Here is a 14,936-nt window from a genome sequence, read left to right on the forward strand (position 1 = left end):
TGGTGAACTATTTGGAAATATAATGGAACCTTTGACTTGAAGAGCAAACAAGAACCCACACAGTGAAACAATAAAACTGGAGTCAAGCTTTCATACCATATAACTTGCATAACCTTTACAAAGCATCTGCTCAACAGTTCTCCTGCTGGAGGGCAGACAGTTGTTTTGTTTGGTTAGATCAAACCTCTTTCATGCGAGAGCATACAGTATCTAGGTTAATTGACTGAATGAGTACTGTGGTGCAGAGGGCGCAGCTGTGACCTCGCAAACGGCTGCGTGCGTGTCTACGGTGTGCTGGATGATGTGTCTATATGTCTGAGAGTGGCCTGCTGTTCTCACATTAACATCAATGCCTCCTCTGTGCTCTGCAGGGAACAGCTCAGCCCTCAGAGGACAAACAGAGAGAAGCAAAAGCCAAAACAAATGGTCTCATCAGGGCGACACTGTCTTCATGTGAAGATGCATCAGCAAAAGTAAAACAACTCAAATGACTTATTATAGGATCATTTTAATAAGGTGATCACATTGATGTTTGTTCTGCTGTATTTGACTGCACGTGTGAATGAATATTTGGTTAAACGAATGATTAAAGGACAGAGCAATATTCTGAGAAAAATGCTCAGCAGTTGACCAGAATGGGGGGGGGACCTTTGCACAATGTAAAAGAATCAAAAGCGATGGAAGTGTTTCTCATACCAGATCCTCGATGAATTCCTTGACAGCAGCAACCACCAGGATGAAGAGCAGTGGAACCAGTGTGGTCCAGCGCCCAGTGGGAGACACATCCGGGATTTGCTAGGTCACACAAAAAACAAAGTCTGTTGGGTGCTGGGTGAAGAGCGACAGTGAGTGATCAGTTTCCGTCACATGACCTGTCTCGATAATTACATTATTGAATAACTGTACAACATATTGATGTGGCAATGTTAATATAACCAGTGGTGTTCACATGTCTGCTTAGATGAGAAGACATTGTTATCTTTATTGTTGCCGATGTATGAAAAAGGTTTTTATCATGAAACCTACTACACACAAGCCAAAATCACTGTTGAGATTTACACAATAGAGCAACTATTCTTCATTTTAAGAATAATTTTAGGATGTTGAGGGACTTTGATCCCACCAGACAAGCAAATCATTCATAATGCTCTTTCTTTCTCAAATTCAATTATTTTGGGTATTTTAAATCTTTTAAAATTAACAGCCTCTTAAGATGACTGTAAAGTCCAGCACAGCCACAGAGGACACTCACTCTGACTACTTGAAGAAAAGAAAAATCAGCGCCGTCATCTGCATAGATTCAAGGTCACACAATCGACGGGCAGGTAATGAAGATTCACACTGGCTGCTTTCTAAAGTACCTACTTCAAGGTTACTGGATAGAGGCTTTTCCCATCCTCAAAGCGCTCGATAACAAAGACTAGTCAGCCAGCACACATTCAGGTAAAGAGGGCAGCGTTGTAGTCATCTAGCCGCCTATTCTCTCATTATTTAATGTCTTTTCTTTCAAAGACTTGGCAGAACCTAAAAATATAGATCTGGACCTTTAATCATGCTGTACTATTCATGAAGTTAAGGTTTTAAAAAGAATTGGATTCCGGCGCTTCAGTGAGCCTGATTCAACAATGAGGTGTCACTAGCTGTGGCAGTTTAAGACACATTTCTTCCTATGGTAAAGGAGGGTAATATGCAGTATGATACACTGAGCCTCGTCTCTAAACAAGACAGAGATAACGTGCTGCGTTTATTAATGGAGGATGATATAGCATGTGTAAACTTTGGACTAGACACAACAACTACATTCTAAAAGAAGAAAACCAAACCCAAAACCAGGTCAGAATAGTAGTGACCTTTTTCTGCCAATTACTTACCTGCAGCAGTGCAATAAAGAGAAAGAACGCATTGGCTGCCCTCCTGAACTGTGAGTAGAGGAAGCGTGGGAGGAAGGTGAGGACGTTATATTTGGCTGTGCTGCGACCACAACAGGCAGCAACCAAAGGCAGAGAGAGAAGAGAAGGAAAAAGGGTTAGATTTTCATATCAATTTCAATGGAAATGAATTTAATATGAGTTAATACACAATAACAGACAGCTTTCAAGTAAATTAGACATAAGCCTGTTGCCTGAATGGATTCCAGGCAGTCTTGAGTCATGAGTCACATCTGCACTTATGGGTAAAATGAATAAACAACAGAGAGAGTCAATGGTGATTAGGAATAATAACAAAGAATAACTGAGCTGGCAGAGGATGTAAAAGCCCATGAGAGACCTGAGCTGAGCTGCTTGTGCTGCAGCGGGGGGGCCAAGTTGACGGTGATGCTGTTTTACAAATGGAAAATCCTGCAAAATCTTGAAAGTGGGAACTCTGACAGTTTGATTTACAGCTACGGCACCAGCACCTATCCTGCAAGAACATATATTCTGCAGAGCTGCAGCACTTTGCTTACTGAAACACACAAAAACCATCACGTGCACAATCTTTTACTCATTCCGAGAAGGGGGTGATAAGGACGGTGACACTGGTAATGTCATTGCTTGTTTTTGTTCTGATGGACTCTTATTTGAAAGCCTTTTTTTGAGCATTTTTCGCTTGTTTTAGTTACTATTGTCCTGGTGGTGCAAAGGGAAGCTGAGCATGGTGAAGGAGGCGGCTGGACAAGCTGGGTGAAGAAGAGTAAGGCATTGTTCTGACTGCAGTACAAGTGAATACCAGGCTCAAGGAGGAGCCTAACGAAGAGCCTCATCAGCAAAATGGCAAGGAAAAAAAACCCAAACCCTTTATCACACTGTTTAAAATGCTCCAGTCTTTAAACTACCATAAAGGAGGACTGTCAAGGAGGAAAGAAAGACAATATCTATGGATCAATATTACAAACACACACAAAAAAGAGTAGAGACAGAATTGGAAGCTTGCAGACATCATATAGACGTTGATTTTAGCTACATATACATACACTGATAATAATGGATGTGTTTTTTTTAAATATATCCAAAAGAGTACAGCAATATTACTCAAGCTACAGCAGTATTACTCATCTGTTGGTCTCTAAGATGTACAATATACACATTCTATGGTTGGACAGATGGTTTGATAACGCCGGAAAGATCATATTACCTTGCATGCAAACAAAAAAACAGAACCTATAAAAACTTGACTGACTGGTCGGACCAGGAAACAGAATAATGGTTCTAGTATTTGATGTAACATTACAAACAATTTGAAGACAGCAGTGACACCAGTGCTGATATGCAGTTTGCTTGTGTCCACATCATTAAAACTCAAATTCGGTAAAGTCTACGTGGTGAAAATACAAAGTTCCTTTTTAAAAAAAATAATAATAATCCGATCACATGACCTGCCATAGTAAAAGTAGTCCATCAAGGTTTGTGTTCCTGTCTGTCAGGCCAACTCCTGTTTGCCTCAGGAGACTTTGTCATCTCTGTGATTAATTACTTTTCCAAGGACCTTCCTGCATACAGCTCAGCTGAGCTAACAATCCTCGACATTCGTCATAAATCATGCTAAGAACAAGGGGGTTTTATGGTGTAATTGGGAACTTGACCAGTGCTTTTGAAGCGTAAATATTTAGGGAAACTACAACGCATGGCTAATATTTGGGAACATTTTCTCCTATAAAAGTCCAAGCATGAATGTAATTCAAGTGCGATGGGTTTACATGATGAAGCAGAAAAAGAAAGACGATGTTTCAGTGGGATCCTAGTGAAAGTATCAAATAAATATGGTTTCAAAAGGCACTTACACACAAGTAGCTCTGCTAATGTCTGACTTAATTAATACACTTGGCACGTTAGACTATATGATATAGATGTTTCTTAGATGCAAGTTTGTTATTTTGCAGGAACCGACGTAAAACCAACAGAGGGATTTAGTAAGTTCCTCTTGGACATAGTTCTGCTGCCTCTGCAAGCAAGCACGTGCTTATCTCAAGTTGCTCATGCAGCAGGAATGCAAACATTGATATTCCTTGACAGAGGATGGCCTGACCCACCAAGACTGACCTTTACTGCAACACATACTGCAGTCTCGTGAGCAGAACGGCTAAAACGGAACAGTGTGGAAGATTCCAGAATGTGAGGACGCGTTCAATGGGTTAGACTGGGCTTAACAGTGAGTTAACAGTCCAAGGGTGGACACAATACTTTAAAACTGTAAGGACAAGTTTAGAAAAGTTTGCTATCAATGACACCAGAACTACCGTTGTCAGTAAATCTGACCTTTCAGTCGTGGCTTCACAGTCCAGGCATACTTTAGTGTGACTGTTTTGTTTTTCTCAAAAGGTTAATATGAGGTTAAAAGCCAGGTTAAAGTGTTAAGTTATGCCCCAAGTTACCACAAACAGCCTCACCTACCTGTGACAGATGGGTTTCATGATCAGATGCGTGTATACATGTACGTTGTTGCCATCCCAGCACCAAAATATTCAATCATGCTCTGGTTAAATTCATTTTCTGAATGAGCTCTTGCAACCTGGGTATATAGCACACATTTTTATATTTATTTCAGATGACGACACCTCCTTACCTGACTCGATTGTTGCAAAACTTGGTAAATTGAGGCTGGTTGAGGTGTATTAGTCGGGAATCTTCCTGGTCAGCTAGCGAGGTCTTTTCGGATGTGTCTTCTGTCTTTGCATAACCTGCATCACACGTGAGAAGGAAACACTTTTGAACCAAATCCCATTGGAAACAGAGAGTGAGACACCTCTAAGCTAGGGTGGATGTTTGTAGTTATTAAGAGATCTAATGGTGGATGTTACATAACACCACCTCCACAGTGACAATGTGTACAGGTACAATTTGTGTGATTAAAAAAGTCTACAGTTTTTCTATAAGAGATATAGACAAGTAATAGGTTCATTTCCAGGTGTGAAGGCTGGATTACATAATGTTGAAGTAAAGCAATGTCTGAGCTTGACCCAAATATTTTATAACATTTTGAATAAAAGAAGATTTCACGCAAGCTATTGGTGCTCCGCTCTGCTCTAGCTGTGGGGAAAGCACATTTTACATGAAAGAAGTTGATTGTAGATAGAAAACATCTCTGCAAACAAGGCTCTGCTCTGCTCCCACCGAGTTCAACCAAGTGGGTTTGAGCAACCTAGTGTTCCATGTGGGTACCGGACTTTTTTCTTTTTTTTTTTTTAAATTCTTTTAGCAAATCCATACACACGTCTTTTGGAATGTTACATACATACTTTTGTCTGATGTTTGTTGCTTTTTAAAACTAAGGTCTGGTTCTCTGCATCCTACGAAAAAGATGCTGCGTCGAGGAAAAAACTGACATCTGAGGATGCTGCAGTGTATCTGAAGCAACTGTAAAATGGAAAATAAAGAATACAGCAGGGCCTTTCGCTAAGAAAGAGATAAATATGTGCTACAAATGCATTGCACACCAATATAAAAGCAAAGCTCATCAGTTGAAATAACCTGTGGCATCACCAACCTTGAGGCAATAAGACTAGTTATAAGTACAAAAACTGTACTATCCACAGTCCTTAAAATAACTTTAAAAAGCTTAAAATTGTAAGGATAGAATATTGACAGGATCAATATTATGTCAGCAATTTTGTCAAATTTGCCACTCAAGCAGCTGACCTTTAAATTTCTCCTTAATTTAAAAGGTTTCAGAGGCTCACATTACCCTATCCTCACAGATACAGCCCCATGCCCTAAGCACTATTGGGAGAGCACCACTGTAAAACTCACAGGTCAACGGTATTTCCAGACTCAAGTTGCGCGCATGTGACCAAGCGGGTAGTTGGAGAGCTCTTTTTAGCATGCAGTAGTAGCGTAATCATGAGGTAAGAGTGTAGCATAGCCTGCGCAACAACAAATGAACACACTAGGTTAAAAAAAGAAAGAGTCCCCGACTCAGGCCAGAGGAAGGGGACCAACACGGGGAAGCAGTCCTCTTAAAACCTCAACGACAACAAAAACCCGGCAACATGATACCATAACCAGAGCCCTTTCACTTGATATGCACCGGTTACAACCTGCGCCCTCCTTCCTGTATTTAAATCATTTGTCTGAAGCCATTTTAAAGGGGAAAAAGAAAAGTGACACTCTATTCACGGTCTACTTTCTCTGCTTTTTCACCTCTTCTTCTCACCTTACTGTTAGCACGTTCTCACTTACGTTTCACAAAGTCTGGATCTTAAATTACAACCTCCTGTAATGATCTCCCAGGTTTAGCACAAAGGATTACTCAAAGGTGACAGTTATTTTTAGCCAAAGATCACATGGTTAGGAGAACCTCACTTCACTACAGGAAAGAATGACAAATGTCCCCACAAAATGCGAGTGTTATTTTATTATTCACCATTATGGTAAAGCGATAAATACACTTGGTGTGCACTAATCAATCAATGATTCTTTTAACTTGAATTAAGAAGCTGATGTGATTCTTGGAAAGACCCTTGCGTGTCATTACGTATAAGCCTTCAATCAAGAGGCTCAAGAGGCAGTTGGGATGGTGTAACGTTGCGTAATTAACTGATCACAGTCAGTAAGGCCAAACACTACTTTGCAAGTTAAGTCAATGCTCCTGATGAATTACAGTGCGACAGGTTCAGAATACGCTAGGGGCCGTTGTCAAGTGTGAGTAAAAAGCTAAAGTATAGCATTAACAATATTTACAAATGCATAAACATTTCATGAGTATCTGTCTGCTCTGGGCTACTGTAAAATCATAGCAGACCAGCATTCTTTGGAGGGGCCCGACAGGTCAACAAGTATACAATATTAACATGAGTACGCTTCCATATGTCAAGAAACAGGCAATAAATAAATTTAAACAAGACAGGAACTCTTTCAAAGGCATGACTGATCAAAGAATAAGTGTCCGCAGTGACAAATGAAAGTGGGGCTGGCACAGCAGCTGCAGCCCACAGCCCCTGTGCAATAGCAGGCTACAGGATGTGGCAGTTGTTGGGTCTCATTGTTGTGAATGAGCTACCGCAGCAGAGGCCTGGATGCCGGCCCTCGAGCAGGTGCTGCAATGCACCAGTTGACGCCGCGCTGCTCCTGTTCAATACACTCCTTATATTCTATTTATGAGGGGAGACACAAAGGGGTGTATGGGAAGTTTGGGGGAAATAACAGATGATCTATAAAATAAGACAAATTGTATTGTCGCACTGCATCTGTACAGCAATGACTACATTCATCAGGCCAAGTTAGTCACATATTAAAAGTATTCTTCCACTGTATTGGGAAGAATATTTCCCAGTGGCTTTAAATGCAGATGTATCCAATACAAACACAACTGTGAAAGGTTCAACCTTTGGTTTGCTCACAGCAAACACTTGTATAAGAGGAACGATTGAGAAGCCGGATGCTGACATGTCAAATTCATGTCATCTTTCTGTATTAATGGAAGAATATTTAATTCTGCAGAGAATCCAAGAACGTCTTCACTGCATCTTCACTTCCAACTCAGCTGAAGATTGAAGATGTGCACATGGTGCAACCAGAGCACATTTTTCCATAAACTACAGAGAGGACAAAAGAACTGGAGAAAATAAATACTATACAAACAATATGATGCCTTTATTTGCTTTTTGTGCACTTTAGTGCTGTTTAAACTGTAGCTAGTCCTTAGCAAAACAGTATAAGTGTCTTTACATCATCAACAGCTGGTGAGGAGCTTCCCCATCACTGTTTTAATACTATTCTCACACACCAGATCCAATTAACAACAACATGCTGAACGCTGTAAGTGGATTAGATGTGCAAAAGTAGAGCTGGTCTGAGATAATGGTCAACTTGGCTGACCAACCTGCTGCAGTCCAAATCTCTGAAGTGGAAGAGGCTCCAACTCCACTCTCTTTACACTAAAAACATCCACCCATATCAGTCTCATTTCCTTGTTTTTAATCACACTGTGTGGATAAAGTGTTGTCTCGGTGGTAAATGCTCTCAGTATTCTCTGGTGGACAGTGTGCATTTTCCAAGGACTAATTACAATAAATACAGGCACGTTACGGCTCAACTAGCAGTCGTTAATAAAGGGGGTAAGAAGGGTAAGTCATGTGGACGTTCACCGGTTCATGTCATTTTTAATTAATGTCTTAATGTCATAACAACCACTCTGCTGATGTTTACTGGAATCGCATTTTCCCAACAGGAGCAGCTGGTGGAAAATAAAGGAGATGCATCTAGGAAAACCGGGAGAATATAAAGTCACTAATAGAGCTCAGCGGGAGACGCGACATGCAGCGCACGTGTCTGGAGGGGAGCCTCCAGAGGAAGGATCGATGCCATCAAGTGTCGTAATGAGTTGGGATGCAGGCCAGATATCAGGGTTATTGCCCGTGTCAGCCAACAGACGGACAGCGGTTACAGGGGGGGCGCATATTTTCTAAAAGACGGTCCGCATGGGGAAAAATGGGCCCAGCATGTTGAAGACCATGGCACCGTCTGCAGATTTATGCTGTCTTGTCGGGTTATGCATTAGCTCAGGTCAGGCAGAAGTGGTGGGGGTGGGAAATTATTGCTGCCATGACTGTCAACACAAGCAAGATTAAAAACTCTGACAGCAGCAATGAGGGGAACAATCACCACGCCATGCCTAAAAATATGACCCACGCACCATGACGCCAGGGGTCGAGCATTAAAGAGCGAAATAAAGGGCTAAACTACACACAGCTGACCCATTTCATTTTGGGAATTCTCTCCAAAATTGTGTCTATCTTATTGTCTCCAGATAGTCAGTAACAGTAGCGCTAATCCTCGTTTTGGAAATAAGAGGATCAACTGTTGTTATGGGGATATTTTTTGCCACAGTATTTTTTTCTAGGTATTTCAGATCCGCTTCAAAATAAAAGCTTTTACAGCATATCATAAAAGTTATCAAGCTGAATATTGGCAGCATTAAGACTGAGTGATGACAAATTTGGCTCCATGTCAGAACCAGGATTGACTCACAAATTATTCATCCCACAATGACAGAAAAATGCTTGTATGTCGTTGACTGGATGTAAGAGATAATGTGGATGATAGTATCCCTAAACTATCACCATGTGTATCACTAAACATCTCATTGCTATTCAGTATTAGATACTTAAACCCAATAAACATTTGGATGCATCACTTGTAAAACATCCAATCAGTTGGGATTCAGAACAGGTCGTTAATTAACCTGACAGAGTTATAGTTTGATCAATAAACTGATGCAGAGACACGTGACCTGGACACAAGGCTCCATCACAAGCCATTAAACGATGGCAGAGTGGGTGGTGGAACACGTCTTCAGGCTATTAACACTGTTCTGGCACACACACACACACACACACACACACATACGAGGTGTCAAGAGAAGTGACACATCACTTGTGCCCATTAGAGGATTTTAACACAGTTTATAACGTAAGTATCAGAAAAGACAGAAAGGTGAGGTGAAATGTGGAGCTCAGCACACAGCTCAGCTCCGCCTGGGGCTTTTAAGGGTATTGATTAGGATTCCATTTGTCCCAAACCCACTGGGTTTCACGATTTCTCAGTGTCCCTTTACAGTGAGCCTGATGTGGCATTTATAACCTCGGCTCGCCACCAGCAATAAAGGGCAGCACATGAGTGATTTACGCCAGATGAATATTTCAGTAGACAGAGAGTCTATTCATCAAATCAAACGCAGAGGTTGAAGACCCCTCATCAGTACCGACATGTCCACGGATTTGGGTGTGAAGGTGAGAACGTAATATAGATACCACCTCAACTTAAGCAAGGGCAACATCCACACAGTGAGACACTTATCAGATCAATGCACCATCCACCATTCACTACAGGGCAAAATTAATCCATAACCCCATTTGGCTCCGTCTGGCTCCCTGGGCTCAGGCCGGCTTCAGTGGGACAGACAATCCTGGAACAACATGGGCAGCTGGGGCATGTTGTGACATCACAGCAGCCAAGCTTATCTCAGCGTAAGATCTACAGAAGCCTCTCCACTGAGCGCAACCTTATGAATGGTAGAGGGGAGGGATGTTGACACGGAAATGACTTTTTCCTGAAAACCACGTCATCGTTCAGCAAAAACAAAGCAGGATTCTTTTCATGGCTGGGGGAAAAGTTAAATGACATCCCTATATGTTAATCATCTTTAAAGCAAATGAGGTGCTGATCAATTATTCATCGAGGTTATTCATCAAGCAAGACAACTAGAGCTAATCTAGCAGAACAACAAAGGAAAACAAAGGAAAATCTGTGTGACAAATGTGAATGGGAGCGATACCCCGATCAGGAAAACTGTACTCAATGCCAAAAATAGCTGCAATATCCAAATGGCCGAATAGCGACAACTAATCCAAGTCGTGTGTCAGTGATGCTCGCTCACCTCATGTGACATCCAAAACAGGCAGCTTTCTTTAAACTAAAGCAAGCCACGTGTCCACACTGTGCACGTAAAACATCAACCCAACAGATTATGACAATGCAAGCATTATTTATGTAGTCTTCAGCAGCTTTGACGCATCTGTTAGCAGGTTCAATCAGCCCAAGAGCATTCGTAGCATGATAAAAAACTGTTTACGCAGAGCACTCAGGCAATGCATGTCAAATATTACAGAATAACTGAATAGGTAATACAGCGTGTGACACTGCAACCCTATTGACCATAAAACACCTTTGCGTGCGCTTATAGCCTGCATCTGCATTGAACCTCCCGGGTTGTTTATCAGGAGAGCTTTTATCTGTCTGCATGTCTAGATTAGTCCCAGATCACCAAGCTGTACCAACCCACAAACAGAAGGCATTTACATAAGACAGTGATCCAACAGAGGTGCCCTGCAAACACGGTAATGCTGCTGAGATCCTGAATGCCTGTTTTCAGAAGAAAATCTGTGGAAGTGAAAGCACCGCTGTGCACATGGAGATGAGACGGGACATAAAATGCCCAACATCTCCAGGGTCAAGGGCGGCGCGGGTTTAATCCTCCCAGCCACCGATAGCGTTGCTTCCATGTTGAGTACCTGCTGACACTTTTCCTTTTGACCTTGTCGTCACCTGGCACGAGCAGGTGTGCGGTATTTTCATGCTGCTCGCGCATGCTAGTATCTGCATCGCATTTAACAGCACAGCCGGGTCCAAAAAAAGATACCAACTCACCAAGAAATTAAGATTATGACCATCATTTAGGTATTTCTTTCTCATTGTATAATGCTGCTGTTAGCAACAAGATAAAAGTGTTGGGCTTTTTATTTGCCTCTATAGAAAAAAAATCTGAAGATGCATATTAGCTTCACTGAAAGACTCTCCAGCTAACCTGTTGACCAAGCAGTTAAAATAGGCGTCTTAAAGCCACACTGCCACCTCTGCTGTATGTTGAGAAAGAGTAAATGATTCATCAAATTTCTTAATATGATGATTATCTCTAACTACTAAAAGTTGAAACCACATTTGATACCTTGAGTTTGTGCATGTGACAGCCAAAAACATCCAGCCATAACATCATTAATGCTGACTTTGGACCAGAAAAAATTGGAATTGATAAGAAACTCCCCAAAGTTTCCTCAATCACCTCAGCTTTTCAATTTGTCTGGGGTACAGCTACGGATCTCATGAGGTCACACATGAGAGAACATCAGAATTGAGTGCCTGTCATTATATCGGCCTTTGTGAAGGAGCGCCTTAATATCCCCTCTTCGGCATGACAATTTTCCAAAACCACTTTCACGGAGGACACCAGAAACACAAAGTCGCTGCAGGTCAGCTATGGAGGCAGATGTAAGGCCAGGAGACGTTCATAATTTAGATGAACAAAGGCCCAGACTTGATATTAAAGCAATGGAACTTCTGGGTTGTACCAGACGAATGGATATCAGAAGGACCCATCCGTCCTCCTCGCACCTTAAACACGGTTCATTCTGAGGTGCAACTGCTGACCTGTGACAGGAGACAGGGTCACAAAGTGACACGACACAATTATGAATACGTTTGACTGGGCAAAGGAAGAGGCGTGCTATTGGAGTTTCAAAATTAATAAGACCAAATCATGAATTAGACCGGCTAATTTTTCCAAACAGGCACAATGCCGATAAGGGAGAGATATTTATTTTACATATTGATCAATAGGATGCTAAAGAGAACATTATACCATGTAAATAAGCTTACATATAATGCAGCACAACTTCTTTACTGACTTACCTGCCAATCTCCACCTCTGGTGTCAACATTGGGAAGGGATTTGTTCTATATATACACATTAACACGAAGGTCAACAGATGTTTCTTTCCATCTGTGCTTAACTAGTTTGGATTACATCAATCAGCTTTCCTATTTAGTTAGCAGAAGCGGGTTTTAAAGTGTACTACCAAATCTACCGTCTATCATAACACGTTCTAGAGGAGATCAATGTCTAAAAAGGTGCCTGTCTGTCATCATGGAATCCCACATTAAGCATGCTGACAGCTCCTGACGTCATCTAGTGCCCTAGATAAGGTTATTCTGGAGACACCAGCACTGACAGAGTGATGTCGGATGTTTCCCCAGCTCAACAGAGAAGAGTGACAAGAAGTGGAGTGGCACGTAGTGGGCAAGACTGGGGAGTGTGCAGCACGGAACGCTGACAGACAGGCCGCTGACGGATTAGGTAGTAAGCCTGGCAAAGGGCTGCCCTTTCTAGATGCAGGCCTGCTTGATGCAGTGTGGTGATTAAAAAAAATAAAGGGTGGGGAAAGTGCTCCAGCTCTGGTGAAAGCAGCCAAAGGAAATGCTGCAGAACAGACATACAGGAGATAGCTGGAGAACATATAGTTAGCCAGCTTAAAAGCAGAAGTCGGTGATCAGTTATAACAGTGACAGAAACGATCAAATCTTGCATTCAACTTGTTATTTCTAAGAGAAAACATGATGCCTTGCTTTTATTGCTGAAGCAGGGAGATGAGGGTGTTGGCTCTGTGCAACAGAGGCGAGTGAAACAGAGCTCTTTGTAACCTAAATGGTACCGTGTGGTAGGTGGGGGATGGCTATATCTAGCAATAGCTGCTGTATAATTCATGTGTTTGCTCGTGTGACAGCCACCACCACATTATTAATCAGTTTTCTGGAATCTATGGAGAGTGCTTGAATTATTTACAGTTTTAATGTAATAGAAGACAACTGGCTGAAATCCTGACGATGAGTGAAGGATGGATGGAGGATACATCGCACTAGTCTGTTTTCTATCCTGCGTCCAGTATTAACTGTCTGAAATGAATGAATAATCACGGATGCCATTTATACCCGCTGAATATCATATGATGGCTTTGCCCATCAAACTGTCCAAAAAAGGGGAACAAGAATTCTGAAGCTTCTTAAAAGTGATATGAGTGCATTTAAGTATTTTCTGAAAGTGGCAGCAAAATGACAGTAATGAGACCACATCTCTTAGCAGAGCAATGCTGAGAGACTCACAAAACCAATAACTGACACAATATTACATATTAATATAGAAAATACACAACACCGCCCAACACCCTGAAGAAGATATGTTTGAATAGACAAATAACTCTAAAATCTTGTATTTTTTTAAGCTTCTCTGTAGGCAGCTGACACTCTTTCATGCTCAAAAATACTGAATTTTTAAAACAAGTTGCATGTCTCTTTAAAAATGTATCACCTAATGTCGTAGCTATTTGGAGGAAGGGTCCATTTCAGGGGGACAAATTCTTGTGTGAAACAATCTCGTAGAGTTACGGAATCAGTGATGTCAATGTGTTGCAATAGTTTAAAACCCAATCACATCAAAACACATCACAGAGACTGTGCCATTTTATTGACTCCTGAAGATAAATGATGTCCAAGACCAAAGATCTGTGACTCATAGACGAGACTTCATAAAGAACCCTGCAGACTGCATCTATAGCAGGACTCAACTTTTACAGATAGAGACGCTGGACTTATTCTGAGCTGCCCCTCTCCTTGCTGATGATACCCCAAGGGTTTTTTTGGGAGGGGGGGGGGATCACACAGTTTAGAATTCTCAAAAGGTCCGTGTACAGGTCTTGAAATTCACAGTGCAATTACCGGTACTTAGCTTGCAGAATTTCTTGCGTCAAAATAATCCTAAATTCCAAAGTTTCTTTTTTGCAGAAGAGTCTCTTTAACTCTCAGTTCCTCCCTGATGTGTCTGGACCATGCTGGGGGACGATTCATCAAAGCTTAAGCTAGCAAGTTATTGTGCAGTAACCTTACTCTCATGGAGCTACCCTCTGGCCTTCGGGGACGCAATGCAAGCAATTCTCAAAGAAATGCAAGTAAAGTGATCTTTACATACCCTCCGACCGGGTACGCAGATCGGACATGGTTCTCTGGACGGGAGGCATCTTTCCCCACAGAGCCGGGCGACGGCACCTGTCAAACGGCCGCGGCTCGTTAGTGGCGTTTCCGGAGGCTGCGGTTGCTTCTTCTCAAGCGTCAAAGAACCTCAAAAGGGGCAGAAATGTATCGGAGGGATCCTCTCTCATGCGGACAAAACCGCGGCGTGTTTGGTGCAAATGAGAGCGATGGGCGAGGAAACAGCTTTCATCTGCCGGTCGTCATGGAACCGCGGTCACGAGCCCACGGCTTCATAAAAAGCCCAGCATCCTGGTTCACGCGGCGGATTATCAAAGCGGCGGACACCCTCCGTCAGGCGCGAGCGGCACTCACCATAAACTGGCGAGAGGGGAACTGTACCGCTTCACAATAAGGACCGTACCATTTGTAATTTAGTCTGAGGGGTGCTTACTGACAATTACGCCTAATTATTTTATTCTCCGAAAAACCCAAGTCAAGTGACGTGTATTATCTGTAAATATTTTAAGAATTCGAGCAAACACAAGCAGCCACGATAGAGATTTTTTTTTTTTACAAATCTTCTTGAACATCTTTGGAAATTGAAGATTCCCCCTTCTGCGGGTATTCACCAACAATAGTGTAGTGGGAGGGAGTTGGTTAATG

The 14,936-nt window shown here is 42.0% G+C and overlaps 1 protein-coding gene across 7 annotated transcripts in view; it reads right to left on the reverse strand.

Moving 5' to 3' along the window:
• Positions 1 to 14,660, reverse strand: part of atp8a1 (ATPase phospholipid transporting 8A1) — a 68,871-nt gene extending 54,211 nt beyond the window's left edge. For 6 of the 7 annotated variants that reach the window (XM_057042554.1, XM_057042556.1, XM_057042551.1 and 3 more), the window contains exons 1-4: positions 14,272 to 14,660; positions 4,543 to 4,657; positions 1,872 to 1,971; positions 697 to 795 (exon numbers count right to left, since the gene is read on the reverse strand). In XM_057042554.1, coding sequence (XP_056898534.1) covers positions 697 to 795; positions 1,872 to 1,971; positions 4,543 to 4,657; positions 14,272 to 14,320 — 363 coding nt within the window. In that variant the 5' untranslated portion in view covers positions 14,321 to 14,660. Of the gene's footprint in view, positions 1 to 696; positions 796 to 1,871; positions 1,972 to 4,542; positions 4,658 to 14,271 lie in introns of those variants that run through there. The other variant, XM_057042558.1, reaches the window with a different exon arrangement.
• Between the last annotated feature and the right edge of the window lie 276 nt (positions 14,661 to 14,936).

Source organism: Takifugu flavidus, chromosome 9 (genome assembly GCF_003711565.1).
Source record: "Takifugu flavidus isolate HTHZ2018 chromosome 9, ASM371156v2, whole genome shotgun sequence".
Taxonomy (NCBI): Eukaryota; Metazoa; Chordata; class Actinopteri; order Tetraodontiformes; family Tetraodontidae; genus Takifugu; species Takifugu flavidus.